This window comes from Amyelois transitella, chromosome 29 (assembly GCF_032362555.1).
Source record: "Amyelois transitella isolate CPQ chromosome 29, ilAmyTran1.1, whole genome shotgun sequence".
Classification (NCBI taxonomy): Eukaryota; Metazoa; Arthropoda; class Insecta; order Lepidoptera; family Pyralidae; genus Amyelois; species Amyelois transitella.
The window spans coordinates 1,428,387-1,449,669 of NC_083532.1; the positions used below are offsets into that span (position 1 = coordinate 1,428,387).

The following is a 21,283-nucleotide window of genomic DNA, read 5'->3' on the forward strand; positions in this document are numbered from 1 at the left end:
TGTTGGCTCTGTCTACCCCGCAGGGGATATTGACGTGATTATATGTGTGTATGTATGTTCACACTCCTGGCTTTAGTCCCGATTGCGTCCTCAATACTCTGAAAAGGAGCCCGGAGTAGCTACGTATAAAATATAGTAAATCATGTTTTGACCCTGGTAAAGGGTCAGGTCAAGACTACCCGAAACCGCCGAGCTTGCATGAAGAGAGTTATGAATGTGGATGAAGCGAAGGAAGTGTGCAGAGATCATGGCAAGTGGAAAGATGTAGTCTCTGCCTACCCCTCCGGGAAAGAGGCGTGATTTTATGTTGTTGTTGTTGATGTTTTGACACGATGCGACTCCATTTTTAACTCCGTAACCTTTGCAGGGGAACCTTAACCGTATTGGTTATGGCTACACATATAGTTAAGTACCTGAATGTGCAGATTTATCCTCAACTAGCTGTGCCCGCGACTTCGTCCGCGTGGAATAGTCATTTCGGGCATCATTGAAGCCCTCAAGGATGAATAATTTTTCCAGTTTTTTCACACATTCCATTATTTCTTTGCTTCTTATAGTTGCAGCGTGATGTAATATAGCCTAAAGCCTTCTTCGATAAATTATCTATTCAACTCAAAAAGAATTTTTCAATTCGAACCAATAGTTTCTGAAATTAGCGCGTTCAAACAAACAAACTTCAGCTTTATAAAATTAGAATAGATGTTTTCCCTCACTTTAGCATCGGTTTGCAAACAAACTAATGTACGTACTTAACTCTGAAACGAGTCATTAGGTCAATTGGATTTCAACTTGTGTAAACATTCTCATAAAATTTTGTCGTATGACTTTATCTTTTCCATTTTTTTTGGCTGATAGGCCACGCTCAGCTATTTAGCTTAATGATAGAATCTTAATTTATTAATTCATATAATCACGTCTATATCCCTTGCGGGGTAGATAGAGCCAACAGTTTAGGAAAGACTGACAGGCCACGTTCAGCTGTTTGGCTTAATGACAGAATTGAGATTCAAATAGTGACAGGTTGCTAGCCCATCATCTAAAGAAGAATTCCAAGAACATATTGGAATTGTGAATCAAACATCACAGAGAAAAGATTAATATTACTGTTTTCATAATCAAAATTAACATAATTATTATGTCAGTATCAGTGACATAATATAGTTACTATCAGTCCAAAATAATCTAGTACGATAAAATATTTACCTGAATATTTCCTGTGATGTTTCGTAAATAATTTCACACGATTCGATAATCCACATATAAATAAACCTTTACAATAATTATTTGACCAAAAACTATTTGTGTTCTATATTTATTGGTTACAATTAAAAAAAAAAAAACTGAAATAAAATGCGTACTTTCGCCTTAGTATCGTTCGCTGTTATCTTATTGGTTAGTATATTTTGTTTAATTTTTTTTTTCAATCGAACTTTTCTGTCAGTGACTGACTTTTGTTATAATTATTTAAAAAAATGAACTTAATCCAGATTATACTTATATAACCTGATGAAAGGAAAGTGGTTCTTTCTAATTAAAAAAAAAAATTCGGAATTGCAATACTCGTTCAATAACGAAGATTTAAAAAATGAATTCTTTGCTAAATTGCAATCGAATGACAATTTAATAAATTGAATGATTTAATTATTTTATGACTCACAAAAGCACTTCCGTTTATTTTTTTTATTTTTTTTACAATTCGCGGTAATTTTTTTAATGAGTTCATAATACACAAAACACACTCATCAACCCACTTTTTTTTTTCTTACGATAAATCACTACTAAAGATCGTCTTCATACATCCTTAAACTTCTTTTTTTTTATTTTTCCATTTCACATTCAGGTCAAGAACACAGAAGCGATGATACCAGCGTACTCCGTCTCCGCATTACGTTTGGCCTTCGACGAAATCGCCACAGTACTACCAATAGCGAACCAACTCGCCTGTCTGCTCCTACCATTTCTAATTAACCTCATAAACAACCTCAACAACCTGTCCAACATCGTGCAGAACCTCACGCCGGCATTATTACCGTATTTCGGATGCACCCTACCTTTGCTATACGCGACACTGACAGATTTAGCATCTGTGTTATTCCTCTACATCAGCGTTCTGATTTCGCTGTTCCGATCGAATGTTTTAGCAGCTCCTGGGCTTTTGATGGGACTCGTGTCACAAGTGCTGAATCTTGTGCTCAGTCTACTGACAGGACTGTCAGATGGTACTGGTTTGCTGAGCGGACTCATCAAACTAATCACGAATGTCTTGGTGGAGTTGGAGAAACTTCTTCTGTAGTTTAATTGTTGTAACTTTATTAAAATTGTTTTTGTTAAATTAATTCGGTGTTTTAGTTTTAATTCATTTATTCGTTCGTATAATGACGTCTACCCTTGCGAGGTAGACAGCAGTCTTGAAAGACTGATAGGTCACGTTCGGCTGTTAGGATTAATGATAGAATTGAGATTCAAATAGTGATAGGTTGTTAGCCCATCGCCCTTACGAAGAGTGCCAAGTTTATAAGCATATCCCTTAGTCGCCTTTTACGACATCCATGGGAAAGAGATGGAGTGGCCCTATTCTTTCTTGTATTGGTGCCGGGAACCACAAGTCATTGTGATTAAATTATTTCGTTGTTTTTATTTTAGATTTTTATTTGCACACAATTCAATTGGAACGCACTGACTACCAATTTCGTCTTTTGAAATTGAAACCATGACTTACTTGACTTAAGGTCCTATGTCCCCTAGCTGGGGCAGAGGGCATCCACAGTGCGTCGCCATCCCGCTCGGTCTTGAGCTTCGCGTTTTATTTCGCTCCAAGTCTTCCCTAGATTCTTCACCTCTGCGATGATTGTCCGCCGCCAGGTCTGTTTAGGGCGGCCACGTTTACGCTTTCCTTGGGGATTCCAGTCTAGGGCTTACCTCGGTATGTGTTCGGGGTCCCTTCGGAGCGTGTGGCCGATCCAGAAATTGAAACCATAATTCTTTCTAAAATTTATCCACCTATACGAGGCATAGAGTTTAAAAAAATCCTATTACTCTGTTTACGCCGTAAGAAATGCAGACGCGATATGTGTGTGTTACGACATCTCTACGTCACAAGTCACAACGGCCAATCACGCGACGCTATCAGCCAATAACAGCGCAGAGTCTAAATCGCGCAAAGATTTCACGGATTGGAGCTATATATACAACCTCCGACACAACATCGTCTGTCGCGCGGTTCCCCAGGCGTAACACCTAGCCTGGCGGAAGATCTTCCCTTTGGTGGCGGTCGAGCCGAATCATCGCTTACGCTACATGTATATGTATAATGCAACACGAAACTGACAAATCTATACTAATATTATAATGCTGAAGAGTTTGTTTGTTTGAACGCGTTAATCTCAGCAACTACCGGTTCGAATTGAAAAATTATTTTTGCGTTGAATAGACCATTTATCGTGGAAGGCTTTAAGCTATATAACATCACGCTGTAACAAAAGGAGCAAAGAAATAATGGAAAATGTGAAAATAAAAAAACGGGGAAAATTATTCATCCGTGAGGGCTTCAATGACGCCTTAAATAACTATTCCACGCGGACGAAGTCGCGGGCGCAGCTAGTCAATTATAAAAAAGAAAGTGCACGTGTGAATTAAACATGTTTCTCATAACACGGAAACCCTTGAACTTGACATTATACATTGTTATAAAATGTTGCATTCAGGGTCAAGCAATAATGCTCGCGTGAGCAAAATAAGAAGTATTGATCAAAAAGGAGTTGGCGTGGCTAACATTTTTTTTTAATATAACATAACATATAATCCCGTCTATAACCCTTGCAGGGTAGACAGAGCCAACAGTCGTCAAAATACTGGAAGACCACGTTCAGCTGTTTGAACATGAATGATGTGATGATCATTAAAAAGCCGAGCGTGTCCTTTCGGTTTTTCGAAATTAAGATTCAAATTGAGAGAAAAAAAAAATAAGAATCTCAATTTTAGCCTTTCCTTCGATTGGCTTTTACGATGTGCATGTTTAAGGCTAGAAATAAAATAATTTGATGCCTTCTCCTCAACGTAAGTTCTCCGCGTTACACTAACAGTGCAGTTTAAGCATAAATTTATTGCAATTTTTCATTTCACGTGTTACATAACTGCAATTCAAGCATACATATACATATGGTCACGTCTAAATCCCTTGCGGGGTAGACAGAGCCAACGGTCTTGAAAAGACTGAATGGCCACGTTCAGCTATTTGGCTTAATGATAGAATTGAGATTCAAATAGTGACAGGTTGCTAGCCCACCGCCTAAAAAAGAATCCCAAGTTTGAAAGCCTATCCCTTAGTCGCCTTTTACGACATCCCTGGAAAAGAGATGGAGTGGTCCTATTCTTTTTTGTATTGGTGCCGGGAACCACACGACAAAATTCAAGCATACATATTTTTAACTGGAGACCGCCCGCGACTTCGTCCGCTTTAAAACCCTATCATAACGTAACAATCAATCCCGCGGGAACTCCGGGATAAATAGTAGCCTATGTGTTATTCTGGGTCTTCAGCTACCTACATTACGAACTATGTACTACATACATACCAAATTTCATCGTAATCGGTTCAGTAGATTTTGCGTAAAAGAGTAACAAACGTCCTTACTGACATCCTGACATACTCACAAACTTTCGCATTTATAATATTAGTAGTAGGTAAAAATTACAGAACGCAGCACTTATTGTTACCGTGACGTTCCGATACCAATACAAAAAAGAATAGGACCACTCCATCTCTTTCCCATGGATGTCGTAAAAGGCGACTAAGGGATAGGCTTATAAACTTGGGATTCTTCTTTTAGGCGATGAGCTAGCAACCTGTCTCTATTTGAATCTCAATTCTATCTTAAAGCCAAATAGCTGAACGTGGCCTATCAGTCTTTACAAGACTGTTGGCCCTGTCCACCCCGCAAGGGATATAGACGTGATTATATGTGTGTATAAATAAAGCATGGTTACCCATCTAATCGCCTGAATGAGCAGGTCAATTCACAATGTCTTCCCTCACCGTAAGAGTATCTTTTTACGATTGTCACATCTTAATTTCCTTATCAATTACCGTGATCAATCTGTATTGATAATAATTATTTTTTTATCTTAAAAAGATAAATCGTTTTAAATGATACATATATTAATCATATAAATAGGATCACGTACAACTCAAACAAGTTTTGTTTAGGCTAGTATTGGTTTAGAATGCACTGAAATGTGTGCTCATAGATAATGATTAATTTATTATTTTTTTACCTGAGCGCGAGTACCTTGGTAAGTTTAACATTTTTAATTACATAAATATAATTACGTCTTAAAAATACTTTCTTGCATGAAGAGAGGTATGAATGTGGATGAAGCGAAGGAAGTGTGCAGAGATCGTAACAAGTGGAAAGATGTAGTCTCTGTCTACCCCTCCGGGAAAGAGGCGTGATTTTATGTATGTATGTACATCTTTAACATACATATACACATACATATAGTCACGTCTATATCCCTTGCGGGGTAGACAGAGCCAACAGTCTTGGAAAGACTGAAAGGCCATCTTCAGCTGTGTGGCTTTAAATTGTAATTTAGATTCATATTTCATATTCACATTCAGGTTGCTAGCCCATCGTCTACAAGAAGCATCCCAAGTTAGTTTATTCGCCTATCCCTTAGTTGTCTTTTATGAGGCCCATTGGAAAGAAATTTAGTGGTTCCATTCTTTAGTGCCGATAACCACACGACACATAACGGCTTATAAAGCTTTACTATTTGTAAAGTTTTTTCAATCTACCAAGGAAGAGAAGCGGCTGGTACATAATATGATTTTTCCACGTTACAAGACCATATCTAAAGCATAATTTGGTTATGAATTTGTAAAATAAAATAAATAAATAATATATATATACGGGACAAATTACACTGATTGAGTTAGCCTCGAAGTAAGTTCGAGACTTGTGTTACGAGATACTAACTCAACGATACTATATTATATAATAAATACTTATATAGATAAACATCCAAGACCCAGGCCAATCAGAAAAAGTTCTTTTCTCATCATGCCCTGACCGGGATTCGAACCCGGGACCTCCCGTGTCACAGACAAGCGTACTACCGCTGCGCCACAGAGGCCGTCAAAAAAAACCTTGAATTGGTTATGAATTTAATTTAGAATACATACATGTTTATTTACTTACTTTATTTATATATTTGTATCGTACGTATATAATTGTTTAGTCTTAAGCATCATACTCGTAAATGAACTGTTGTTCACCCTTGCCTCAATTTTGTATGTGATCCTCTTATTGTCAGGTTGACTGGAAAAGATCCCACTTAGGGATAAGCCCGCCTTTTTACTGTACTGTTTTATATTTGTAATGTACTCCTTTACATACACATACATACATAAAATCACGCCTCTTTCCCGGAGGGGTAGGCAGAGACTACCTCTTTCCACTTGCCACGATCTCTGCATACTTCCTTTGCTTCATCCACATTCATAACTCTCTTCATGCAAGCTCGGCGGTTTCGGGTACTTTTGACCTGACCTTTTACCAGGACGTCCTTAAGTACTCCTTTAGTGAACAATAAAGCATTTAATTACTTACTTACTTACATGATAGTGTAACTTTCTTCTTCTTTCAGGTGTCAGCAAACCCTTTAGCCAAATTGCTGCTGCAAGCAAATCAAAATGGTTTCAAAAACTTGCCGATGCATGCTAGTAATATACAACCTTATATGTCGTCGAATAATGTTCAAAATCCAGTAAACTATTGCCCTTGTAACAAACCATATGGACCACAGAGTGGATTTCCAGTCCAAATAAAATTAGATGACAATAACCAATCCTATCTGAATAAAATACTCAGCAATCCAGTATTTCAAAATATTTTGAATCCAGATTCATATAACTACAATCATAATAGTCAAAACTTCGGATCGCCTACAAATCCTGGACAAGCACCTAATATTATAAATAATTATTACATCATACCATCTGAATGTTTGAAAGAAAGTGATAATGCTATAGATGTTGTTAAGAATATTATTGGAAATCAAGCTGTATGTCAAAGTGATGGAAAGTTAAGAAAGCAGCCGAGATCTGAAAATAAACCCACTCAAGAAATTATACCTCAGAAACGTAAAATTACACAAAATACTGAAGAACAAAGGAAAGTTGATAATCCCAAACCCAAAAGAGATAAAAATAGAAATAGGAAGAGAAACGGCAACAAACGCACTAATAACAATTCCACTCAAAACAATAACAGAACAGTTTCCAGTAAAAAGGTAGAGGGAAATGATGGTACAAGTTCGCCAAATAAAAATAACGTTAGTAGAGAAAAATCTCCAACTAGAAAAAATGGCAATAAAAAACGTAGAAAACATAAAAACGAAACAGGAAAAGATACCGATAAACCGATGGATACAATCTCAATTGACAATGATACCTTAATACAAGAACAGCTTAAAGAAACCAAAAGAAAAGTAAAGAAAAAACAATCACGGAGATATCATACAGATGAAGATGTAATTAAAGATATTCATAAGAAATTTCCCGGTATACCAGAAGATGTGATCAAGCGACTTCTTAGATACTTAAGACGGCAATTTAGAAACCATCAATTAGATAATATTATAAATATTAAAAACGAGTCAGAATCTACGGAATTAATAAAGGATAGAACAGAACGAAATCAAAATTCTCAAAATAATACGTTAAAAATTGATAAAGCAACAGAAAATGCCTTACCGACGACTACAGATTCTTTAGTAACAGAGAAAACTCCAATCACTACGGAAAATACTGAGATTATGTTGAACCAAGATAAAGATATAACTAAATACAAACCAAACAACGAAGAAAGACAAAATACTCAACATACAACTGAAATTATAGAAACTACCACAAGCAACTATGTGCAAACACCGAACAAAGAAAGCCATATTACAGACAACGAAAATGACTATTTTCCTGATTTTAGATTTGATAAAATGTATATGAGCGAAGATGATTACGTTATAAATTTGAGAGACAACAGATTTTTCTACACGACTGTTAGAAACTATGACTTGCATAAGGGTGATAAAAAACGTGAAAGCAGTGAAATATTCTATGAACCCTTTAAACCAGACACAAAAAAGATTCATAGTTATTCAACAAGAGATGATGAAAAAATTGAGGATACAATAAAAAGTCCTAATGAAGATATCGAAAATTATGATGATGGATTCTTGGATGATTATGGTAGTGAAGAAATTGAGTTTCAATCACCACCAATATTAGAACATCCTGATTTTGAAACTAAACCTATCAAATACTTTGATGAAGACAAACCCATTTACTCAGAGAAAGATAAATATATTGACAGCCTTAATGAAAAATCGTCTACGTATTCTGATGCCAAAAGCATAAGTACTTCAATAAAGAACAAACCAAAGAATGATAACATTGAAACCGTCTTTGCAGGATCAAGAGTTGCAACATATGGTCAACCTCCATCTGAAGAAAAGAACGACCATTTTGAACATGATGATACTGTATATGTGTACGCAAAATCTGTAGCTACATCCCGATAATGGGTCATATTAGAAGACTTTAAAAGAAACAGATCATGTCGTTATGACAAATATTTATAACCTTGCTGTCTAATGGGACAATTTTTTATTCAAATCACAATTTTTGTTTCTAAATGTTACCATTTTATTTGAAAAAAAAGGATAATCTCGTTATTTTAATAAGTAAGGTTAACTGGAATTAATAAAACAACGATTAAAAACTTACAGTGTATTTTTTTAAACATAACAATGAACGTGTAACAACTAAATATTCAATTACAATAAAAATTACAATTTATACAATTATACGATTCATTTTATGTAGCAAACATCAAAGCAATAAGCGTTTCTAATGTTCCCCTGTCATTGCATTCATTATTATTTAACAAACTAGCTATTAGTAATATTTCTATTAACCTCCTAGCATCTTGTCCACCAGATCCCGTTTTTAACACGGGCGTTTCAATTATTGACGGAAAAGGAGGAAATAGCGGGGGAATGGGAGGGAAGTTTACTGAAGGAGTCGGTATATAAGGTGGATACACTGGATAATTTATTTTTGGTGTTGGTAAAACTGATGGACAAAATACAGGAATATCTGAGGGAAAGAATGGCGGTGGGAGATAGGATTGAGGTTTCTCTTTTTGATATATTGTATTAGATAAAGATGGAATTAGAAATGGGTTTGATTGAGTAACTTCTCTGAATGACTCGGTGATAGGTGGTAAAACTGGGGATACGGATGGGGGTATTATTGCAGGTGAAGAAGATTGGGCAGGAATGATAGGAGGCTGGATTTTTGGAGCAGAAATAATGGTCTCCGCTATCGTAGGTAAATTACTAGGTACTGGAAGAACTGGGTTATATAAAACAGGTGGATATGCCGATTTCGTCTTTTTGGCCCACAAATTATCTACCATTCTCCTAGCCACGTCGTTACCTAGGTCTATAATAGATTTTGTTAAGTCTGTTGTTGATAACAAGTTTTCTATTTGCGGAACTACTAAATTGCTTGGAGAAATTTTATTGTATAATAATGTTTGAGGCAAAGATAGGTAATTTGAAGCGAAAACATTTGGTAAATTAGTTATCGAAGGTATCGGGTAAGGATTCATCTGAAGAGTTTCTATAACAGATTCTAATGATTCTGTTGTATCTATTGAATTACATAATATTCCTTGAATATCAGAGGCCTTTTCCTCAGTTCTTGTTAGGCTATTTGCGTAAATATCATTAATAAGTGGTGAATATAAACTATTATATAATTCATTGAGACTTACAGGTGACAATGGACTTAAGTTTGTGTTGAAGTATGGTCCTGTTACATCTACCAGGTTGTTATTCAAAGGAAACTGAGGATTTGCCCCAAACTGTAAATTACCTAATCCTAAATCTTTTTGTACCAGTGGCGATATTTGTGGTAAGGATGTGAGCTTTGAAATTAAATTTAGATTTTCAAAATGTTCAGGGTATAACGAATATAATGTTTCAGGTATAGCGTTGTCTAACACATTAAAGTTACTTATCAAATTTGGATTGGGTGTCGGTAAAATTGAAAATGGCTTTAATTGCAGTTCTTCGAGTGAACTAATAAGATTTGGTTGTTGTACAAGATTTGGAAATATATTGTTTTGTAGGTTATTAAAGTTTACATTGTTATTTAATAATGGAAAACTATTTATGTTCGGTCCTAGTTTTATATCAGGTGACGGTAATTCTATATTAGGATTGATTGTCTGCAGAAAAGAAGACGAACCTGCATTATTCATTGGCAAGTTTTTTATCTGAGGAGAATTAGACATGATTGTGGGCGGTGCATAATTTGAAACTGACGGGTTTGAATTAAATTCACTAATTGTTCCAGGTGAATAAGGAGAAGGGAATTTTGGTAAATTATTAAAACTAGGTACAACATTTGGTTGAGATAATGCAAAGTTATTTGGTAAGTTATCAACAAATTTAGGAACAGTATTTTCTGCAAGAATTACGTCATTATATGAAGAAGCAGGATTTGAACATGACCCAATGTAAGCTGCATTTGGAGTATTTTGATTTATATTTAAAAGAGGGTTAAAAGGTGCATTTAGTGTAGGAGGTATTTTCGGTAGATTATTTATTCTTGATAAGTATTCCGGAGAATTCTGTACTTCTAATGCTTGAGTGTTTCCCAAAATACTAGAATAATCATGATTTGGTTTTCGTTGCAACTTGTTTTGCAGGATATCGTTCGGATAGTTATTCAATGTATTTGCATTATTTGAAGATGCGACAGAATTTATAGGAACACTCGTTTGAATTGTGTCTAATGCTGCTTTAGATGAAAATGGATTTTGCATTGCTAAGTATTTTTCTATTTCATTAACTTCTTGGCGTCTTTTATCATTCTGCATTACAAAATTTGAAATGTCATTTTTGGCATACACGTTATTATTTAATACAGCGTTTTTATTCATGTTACTATTCAGTTGTTGTAACAAAATGTTTTTGTTTAGATTACTGACTAAATCATTATTTATTGTTTTAGGTATTTGATCAAGTTTATCAGCTTGAGTAGTTGCCGCTTTGTGAAGATTTGTTAAGGATGGTAAATATTCAGATTTGGCATTAGATGGTATTTTGTTTGGTAAAATATTTGTTAATAATGAACCAATATTACTATTATTTGGATTGTTTGACCTAGTTGCTTGATTGTATTGTACAATCGGTGACATATTATTGATGCGTGAGTTCAGTGGTAGATTCAAAGATTGGTTATTTAAAAATGCTTGTTTAGAAGTGCCTTGCAGTAAATTTTCCATATTTTGTGCATTTATTAGAGACTGTGTGACTCCAAAATTTTGTGGAAAGGCATTCATGTCATTACTGGGTATATTGATTTGTTTCCCTTTGTTATATTTTAATAGATCATTAACATCATCTTTAGAAAGTTCTGCCGGATTTTGTATCGCACCTTGTTTTTCTTGGGTAGCTGACGTTTTCATTATGTTATTATTTATTGTATTCATTAAGGAACCCACATTAAGAGAGTTTTGCAAATTATACTGTAATGAATTTAACTGTGATGGTCTCGTCATTTGCTCAACTTGGGTATACGGAACGTTGGCTACATATGAACCTAAATTGGATTCTATCAATGCATTTTGTGTAGGAACATTATTTATTACATTTGATTGTAATGGTTTAACATTCGCTACAGTCGGACCTAAATGTGCCTCTAATAATGCGTTTTGAGCGGGAGAAAGAACATTATTAATTGGATTTGATTGTATTGGACTCACATTTGGTACATTTGAAATTAAATTTGACTTTACTAATGAGTTTTGTACAGGAGAAATACCATTATTAATTATATTTGGTTGCCTTACGTTTGCTAAATTAGGACCTGAATTTCCTTCTAATATAGCGCTTTGTGAAGGAAAAAGAACGCTTTTCATTGCATTGGACTGTGATAGTCTTGCGTTTGCTAGATTTTGACCTAAATTTGACTCCAATATCGTGTTTTCTGCAGGGGAAATGACATTGTTTATGTTAAACGATTGAACTGGTCTCACATTTGAAGGTGTCATAAAATTCATATTTAAAGAATTCGTTTTAGATTCTTCGGTTTTTGATGATGCCAATTCATTTATAAGACTTGATTGAGCTACATTAGAAGTCTGGGGAGTCGCCAACTTGTCATTCTGCACATTCAATGAATGTTGCAATGCTGTTAACAAATTATTGTTTGTTCCTTTTGAATTGGCGATTGGATTAGATAATAGAGATTGAGAAGGTAAAGAATTGGCAACTGACAAACCTGACTGTGAAGCTGAAGTTTCTTTTACAGAATCGATATTCAATGAATTCTGTGTAAATTGAGATTTAGGTAATAATGATGATAATGACGGACTATTGACACCTGTAGGTATGTTAAATGTATTTCTAGAGTTCATTACCGAATCAGATTGACTTAAGATATCAGGAGTTCTAGATGCTAATTTAGATAATTGTGAAGTTGTATCGATGACTGAAGAAGTGATTGTATTCTTCGGTGATGTTGAAGCAGATGTTGGCTTGACTACAGCTGATTTACTCGAAATGTTTGACAAGGAACACTTCAGGCCAACTGCGGTCCAATATATCTGAAATTTAAGATTATTATTGATAACTATGTGAAAGAAGATGTAGTTACAGGAATAGAAAAGGGTATGTTAAGATGGTTTGGTCATGTGGAGAGGATGAATGAAAGCAGGTTGACTGAACAGATATACAAGGATAGTGTGGAGGGAAAGGTCAGAGTGGGAAGACCTGAACGAACGTATCTTGATCAAAATAAGGACGTCCTGGTATGGTGGCTTGCATGAAGAGAGTTATGAATGTGGACCAAGCGAAGGAAGAATGCAGAGATCGTGGCAAGTGGAAAGAGGTAGTCTCTGCCTACCCCTCCGTGAAAAAGGCGCGATTTTACGTATATATGTATGTATTATTGATAACAACTCTCATTTTAATGCCAATTGAAACCATTTCTTTCGAGACATTTCGAGACCAACGCCTTTGTCATACATACATACAAATCACGTCCATATCCCTTGTTGGGTAGACAGCTCCAACACTCCTGAAAAGACTGATAGGCCATGTTCAAATGTGTGGTTTAATGATAGAATTGAGATTTGAATAGTGACAGGTTACTACCCCGTCGCCTAAGAGAAGAATCACAAGTTCCCAACGCCTCTGTCAACCTCACACAATCTCGGGTAGATTAAGAGACATAGATAGACTGTTACCTGATATACAGTTTTAAAAAGGCTGGAAGGCTATTTTCAGCCGGATGGCTTAGATAATTGTGGTTCTGATAACCCCTGCAGTCCATAGTTTACATTTTACATCAGAGGCATACAATTAATAATAAAATTAACAAAGTAATGTTCGTATTAATGTATATTATTTAAAAGCGTGTTTTAGAAGAAATTTTAATCCTTTTAGCCTTGTGGTTTTCGGTACTTTAGACACTCACTCTAAATCTTTGGATAACGTCAAAGGCGATTAAGGGACAGGCTTATGAACTTAGGATCCCTTATAGGCAATGGCTAGCAACCTGTCACTATTTGAATCTCAATTCCGTCATAAACATTGCTGAACGTGGCCTTTAAGTCCTTTCAAAACTGTTGACTCTGTCTACTCCGCAAGGAGTATAGACGTGACTATATGAATGTACATGCAAAGTAGTTTGAAAAGTTGATAATTATATAAAACGGGTGTTAGAAACACCCGTTATGCTCATTGTTACAGAAAAATACAGTACCTGCGTCACACACAATGTCACACACAAAATATATTTGGCTTTCATTCTAATAATTTATTTACTAAAAGAAACCTCAACATAGGAATTATAAAATATTTCTTCGTCAATACAAAAAAAAAAAAAAAAAACTCCTGGACAAGTAGTAAAAAAGAAATAATGTCACTTCTTTGAAATTGGAACACAAATTGAACAAACCTATGCGATATTTTCGCGCGCTCTTTTATCGATTTTCGATTTGTAATAGAAATTTTTGTTGCAAAATTACATGATACTCGTATCAATATTGAGTATCTTTTTAGTAATATACATAATCAGGTAAAAATTCACGAGGAATTATGTAAAATTATGCTAAGGTTGGTAAACATTAATTTTGACAGATAGCATTCTTTTTAAGGTAACAAATTTGACAAGAATTAAGTTAGAAAAGAAGATATTAATTATCTATACTAATATTATGAAGCTGAAGAGTTTCTTTGTTTGTTTGAACACGCTAATCTCAGGAACTACCTACTGGTTCGAATTGAAAAATTATTTTTGTGTTGAACAGACCATTTATCGAGGAAGGCTTTAGGCTATATAACATCACGCTGCAACTATTAGGAGCGAAGAAATAATGGAAAATGTAAATAAAAAACAGAGCTAGTTTAAAGATAAAATTAATATACACATAAAGCTAAAAGAGCGTCGCTGGTCGAATCGGTAAAGTGCCCAGTTAGAATGCGTGATGCGCAGAAAGGCACAGGTTCAAATCCCACTTCGGCCATGTACCAATGACTCTTTTCAAAGATATGTACATTAGTTAAAATAGAAAGCGGGAAAACATCGTGAGGAAACCTGCACATTCAGGCAAATGGATGTGTAACCATGGATCCAATACGGGTTAGGTTTACCAGCATAGGTGTCTCTTCTCCAGAATGGTGAGGATGCAACCGGGACTAAAGCCTAAAAGAGGAAGAAGATTAATCTACTACAAGAATTGAGCAAAATTTTCATAGTAATCACAGTTAATATTAAATTTCTCCTATAACTTACATTAGTTAAGCAAGCGATAATACTTCAAAACTGTTAGGTAAATGATAACAATTTTTTTTATCGGTAAAATTGCATTCGTCTAATTAAAAAGCAACATTTGTTTTTAGGAAATATTGTAAAATACTGATTTGTTAAAACAATAATTGTGTTAGAATAACATATATAATAGAACGATTAGCGAATTTTTTTATTAGTTATTTATTAGAATTAAAAAAAGAAAACATTAATTTGATTTAACAACATGTGTCATTCTTTGGTTTTCTTTGCTTTTTCCGCTGCTTTCATGCAGGTAAATTATTATTTATTGTGCGTAATTTTATAACAAGAGTTAGGTCTCAAATTAAAGAACATACGTACATATAATCACGTCTATATCCCTTGCGGGGTAGACAGAGCCAACAGTCTCGAAAATACTGAAATGCCAGCTGTTTGGCTTTATGATAGAATGTAAATAGTCACAGGTTGCTAGTCTGTCGCCTAAAAGAAGAATCCCAAGTTTACAAGCCTATCCCATAGTTTTGTAGTTGTTGTTATAACATGTTTTAAAAATGTCAATTATTTTTTTTCAGGTCGCGTTTTCCCAAGCCATTGTGCCGATTAACAGTCTACTTCCGAATCAGTTAGTCATAAACTCGCTGCCGAATCTAGTGTCACTTTCGCCGAATTTAGTGAGCTATGAGACTATCGACACCGTTGTTAAAACACCGATCGTGCAAGCTCCTATCGTGCAACAACCGATCGTGCAAACTCCTATCGTGCAACAACCGATCGTGCAAGCCCCTGTCGTGCCAACAACGACTATAATACAAGACAGTACGGTTGCAAACAATTTGGCCAATGCACTTCAACTTCTGATTGTCAGCAATTTATTAAGCAATACATTACCTTATATGGGCGATGTTATTGTTCCAAATTACGCATCAACTCTGGAGTTGGTGGCGCCTGTGTCTCTGGGCGGGTTGAGCTATGTATTTTAATTATAAATAAATAAATAAATGTTAATTATAGTCTATTTGATTGACTTTTTTTTTATTTTATTAACTTTTACCCGCGGCTTCGCCCGCGCGTATTGAGCACAGATGAGTTTTATTTACAAACGAATACGGGCTTTTCACAAATTGATTTTGATGAAATTGAGAGTAAATGTACCTACCAATGACTTTTATCAAAGTTATTTTTATTAGTTTGATAACTAACTGATAATCTTACGGTGAGGGAAAACATCGTGAGGAAACCTGCACATTTAGGTACATGGATGCGTAACCATGATCGATCCAATACGGGTTAGGTTCCCCTGCAAAGGTTGCGGAGGTCAGATGGGAGTCTCTTCGTGTAAAAACCTGACTCACCCAATCCAAGATCCATGGTCAAAGGTATATACCTCGGATTACTCTTCACAGTAGTGAAGATGAATCCGGGACTATGAGGAAGACAGTCTTTTTTTCATAAATCCCACGGGAACTATAGTCTTTACTTGGATGAAAAGTACCTTTTTCTGGACTCTTAATTATATATACGCAAAATTTCATGAAAATTGGTTAAGCATAAATAGATAAAATGTTTATTCGACAGTCCTTCAGTCACAAACAAATATTAATCATCTCATTCAATGCATAGTGAATCATTCATTAATTCATTCATTCATTCATTCATTCATCCATCCATCCATCCATTCATTCATTCATTCAACAATAACAAATCTTTAAAACTAACACAGGTGCTCTGTAGCAAGTCGAAATGGTCATAGCTCAGCGATATTTTTGCACCGAAAGAGTACAAAAACGTTGATTTTCAGTTAGGTACCTAACACCATTTGATGTAGATGCAAACAAATTCACATACAGATACATACATATAATCACGTCTATATCCCTTGCGGGGTAGACAGAGCCAACAGTCTTAAACAGACTGATAGGCCACGTTCAGCTGTTTGGCTTAATGATAGAATTGAGATTCAAATAGTGGCAGGTTGCTAGCCTGTCGCCTAAAAGAAGAATCCCAAGTTTATAAGCCTATCCCTTAGTCGCCTTTTACGACATCCATGGGAAAGAGATGGAGCGGTCCTATTCTTTTTCTAATGGTGCCGGGAACCACACGGCAATCACATACATATAGTCACGTCTATATCCCTTGCGGGGTAGACAGAGTCAATAGCCTTAAAAAGACTGATAGGCCACGTTCAGCTTTTTGACTTGATGCGGGTAAAAGGTACACACTCATAAATAAACCGACAAGGCGAGTGTACTTAAAAGAGGAATATTGGGAGCAGATGATGATGATGATGACTTGCTGGTAAAAATTCAGGTCAAGTGAACCCTTAGTTGACGAGTTTGCATGAAAAGATTGATATATAAGTAGATGAAGCCAAGTAGTGCCGTTTGGTTCCCGGCACCAATAAAAAAGGATAGTACCACTTCATCTCGTTCCCACGGATGTAGTAAAAGGTGACTAAGGGATAGGCTTATATACATACTTGGGATTCTAACTTTTAGGCGATAAGCTAGCAACCTGTCACTATTCGAATCTCAATTCTATCATTGAGCGAAACAGCTGAATGTGGCCTATCAGTTCTTTTAGACTGTTGTCTCTGCCTACCCCGCAAGGGATATAGACGTGATTATATGTATGTATGCAATAAATTGAGGCAGCCAAACGAGTACTGCAGGATTTGTTGTATGTGGATTAGATTGTATATGTATTTATATGTATGTATATTCATAGATTTTATTATGTACATATATATTTATATGTATTTATGTTATGGACAGGTGATTAATGCGGACGTTATTAATAATTTGCTTCTTCTCTTCTTCCACTTGCCTTTAGTCCCGGTCGCATCCTCACCACTCTGGAGAGGAGCCTGGGGTATACCTTCGACCATGGATCCTGGATTGGGTGAGTCAGGTTTTTACACACAGTGACTCCCATCTGACATCGGTAAGAGCATCGGTTAGTATTAAAACTAATATATACTATCGAATATAGTTATTGCTACATCATGGCCCAGGTGGGATCCGAACCTATGCCTTTTTGCGCACACGCATTTTAACCAGGCACCTTACCAATTAGACCACCAACGCCTTAAACGAAGTGGTGAAAATTACTATCACTACATTAACTGTCACACATTAAACACTCATAGAAATCTGAAGATTCAATTTGACCAAATTCTCAAATTTTCCTACAATTTTTAAATAATACACAAATTAATACTTACATGTAATCACGGCTCTATCCCATTCAACGGGGTAAATAGAGCCACACTCAGTAGGATGACTCAGATAGTGGCATGTTGCTAGCTCGTCGCCTCAAAGAAGATAATTTATAAGCCTTTACCTTGATTGACTTTAAATTAACAAAAAATAAAAAAAAATTATAGGGACATTTAAATATAATACAAAAATATTATTAAATAAATCTTTATTTAAATATCAATTAATTCAAATAAAACATATTAAGTAATTAATAGACGATATTATAACCGCCTAACCCGCCAAGTGAAAATGGCGATATAACTTCCACAGGAGCGGCCGCATAGCTTGGCACGACCACTTCTCCCATATTTGGCAGGGTATTACTCAAAAGGTTGCTCACGACTAACAATTGCAATGCATTAGCCAAATTATTTGCTACAGAACTATCTTGAATTATAGTTGTAGTCGCAGGAACGGTGACTGGCGCGGACAAAACCGATTCCACGACGTTGGGGCCAACAGGCACGATGTTGGGTCCAAAAGGTACAATGTTGGGTCCAATAGGCACGACATTGGGTCCGCACGAGCCGACTGGTACAATGTTGGGTCCAATCGGGATGATGTTGGGGGAAATAGGCACAACGTTGTTTGCGAGCCCCAGGGAGAGAATTTGATTTTGTAAATCGGCGAGTGGAATTCTGTTGATAACTTGAGAGTTGACAATCTGGAATGAAAGGTGTTTGTTCTGATTATTTAAAATAACTGAAGTATGTAAATTTTGATTACATTTTAGATAAATATATATAATCACGTCTTTATCCCTTACGGGGTAGAAAGAGCCAACGGTCTTTGAAAGACTAAGGCCACGTCAGCTGTAAGGCCTAATGATGTAATTTTGATTCAAGTGACTATTATTTTTAAAATCTTCTTGCTTCTTCAAATTGCCATGTGGTTCCCGGCACCAATGAAAAAAGGAATAGGACCACTCCATCTCTTTCCCGTGGATGTCGTAAAAAGCGACTAAGGGATAGGCTTACATACTTGGGATTCTTTTCTTAGGCGATGGGCTAACAACCTGTCACTATTTGAGCCAAATATCTGAGCGTGGCCTATCAGTCTTTTCAAGACTGTTTGGTCTGTCTACCCCACAAAGGATATAGACGTGACCATATGTATGTATGTATGTATGTACTTACACTGAACAAAGCCAAATGTAGGCAAATAGCAACGAAAGATTTGGCGAACATATTTATTTTTTCTTTTACACTTTCTTTTTTAACCAAACTGTTTAATAAAACTGAATGATTATTCTCAACTAATTCCTAGTTTATATACGAAAACCCTATCAAAAACTTTCCCAATAATACTTTTATTTATCAGATTATTTTCACGGAAAACATGATAAGCGCAAACTTAGCCAATTTCTCTATCGAAGTTATTTCTAAGACTTATGTAATTAAGTAAGTTGGTAGTGTAACTTATTTCCTGAGATAAAAATTACCGTTTTTATGCGTCTACATACCTTATCCGATATTTATTTTATCATAATAAGATAACTAATATTTGTAACTGTTACTGTTTTGTAATTTGTTATGTTTTTTTTTTGTGCAATTAAGAGTTTACAAACAAACAAACAATATTATAACTACATACTATTGTGCCGTGTGGTTTCTGATGCCAATAGAGAAAAGAATAGGACTAGTCCCATTCTTTCCCATGGATGTCGTAAAAGACAATTAAAGGATAGGCTTATAAACTTGGGATTCTTATTTTAGGCGATGGGCTAGCAACCTGTCACTATTTGAATCTCAATTCTATCATCGGGCCGGGTAGCTGAGCGTCGCCTTTCGGTCTTTTAATGATTGTTGGCTCTGTCTACCCCGCGGGGGATATAAACATGATTATATGTTATGTTATCCCTTGCAACCGCAAGAGAGGCGAAGACCAAACCAGGACTAAAGCAAGATGATGATATAAGAAAGATAAGTCACGTCTTTATCCCTAAAGGGGTAGACAGGGTCAAGTCAACAAGACAGTCGAAAGCCACATTTACCTGTGCGGCATAATACAGTGTGCAATAGTCGTGCTAGGCTTTTTAATCCAAAGAATGAAACTTAATTTTCATTTTTATAATTTATATTTATATTTTATATATATTATAAAGCTGAAGAGATTGTTTGTTTGAACGCGCTAATCTCAGTAACTACTGATTCAAATAGAAAAAATATTTTTATGTTGAATAGACCATTTATCGAGGAAGGCTTTAGGCTATATAATATCACGCACGAAAAAAAAGGGGGAAATTATTCACCCTTGAGGGCTTCAATGATGCCCAAAATAACTATTCCACGCGGACGGAGTCGCGGGCTCAGCTAGTTTCTTATATACCTTTACTAGTTTTTGCGCGAGCTTCGCTCCCGTGGGAAAATCCAGACAAAATAGTAGCCTATGTCGCTTCCGAAGGTCTATTGCCGTAGTTTTTGAGTTATTTCGTTTCAAACATGCAAAAAATACATTGTTTTTTACTTTATTGGTGTGGATGTGTACCTGTCACTATTCGAATCTCAATATTATCGTCAAGCCAAATAGCTGAACGTGGCCTATCAGTCTTTTTAAGACTATTGTCTCTGTCTACCCCGCAAGGGATATAGACGTGATTATATGTATGTATATCTAGTTACTGGTAAATTTGTTTAGTATTAAAAATATTGTACTTTATTCGGGTGTTATTTGTAACCCGCTCGCTGAATCGAAATGTCACATACTGAAAATTTAACATTATAAGGAAATGTGGCTACTTTCACATTGGTCGATAAATAAAATAAATAATGTGCCGTTTGGTTCCCGGCACCAAAACAAAAAAAGAATAGGACCACTCCATCTCTTTCCCATGGATGTCGTAAAAGGCGACTAAGGGATAGGCTCGCAAACTTGGGATTCTTTTTCAGGCGATGGGCTAGCAATCTGTCACTATTTGAATCTCAATTATATAATTAAGCCAAATAGCTGAACGTGGCCATTCAGTCTTTGTAAGACTGTTGGCTTTGTCTATCTCCGCAAGGGATATAGACGTGACCATATGTACATATGTATGTATGTAAAATAAATAATATATACAGGACAGATTACACAGATTGAGTTAGCCTCGAAGTAAGTTCGAGACTTGTGTTACGAGATACTAACTCAACGATACTATATTTTATAATAAATACTT

General features: G+C 35.7%; 1 protein-coding gene across 1 annotated transcript; it reads left to right on the top strand.

Annotated features, from left to right (window-relative positions):
• The first annotated feature begins 1,333 nt into the window (after positions 1-1,333).
• Positions 1,334-2,293, top strand: LOC106130791 (uncharacterized). Its single transcript, XM_013329722.2, has 2 exons — positions 1,334-1,392; positions 1,841-2,293. The coding sequence occupies exons 1-2, from the start codon at positions 1,351-1,353 to the stop codon at positions 2,291-2,293; spliced, it is 495 nt and encodes a 164-aa protein (XP_013185176.1). The 5' UTR covers positions 1,334-1,350.
• Positions 2,294-21,283: the final 18,990 nt, after the last annotated feature.

Excerpts from the sequence above, each read along its gene's own strand:
- LOC106130791 (XM_013329722.2), top strand. The coding sequence starts at position 1,351 with ATGCGTACTTTCGCCTTAGTATCGTTCGCTGTTATCTTATTG. Across the intron at positions 1,393-1,840 it reads CGTTCGCTGTTATCTTATTG|GTCAAGAACACAGAAGCGAT; the intron begins GTTAGTATATTT and ends TTTCACATTCAG.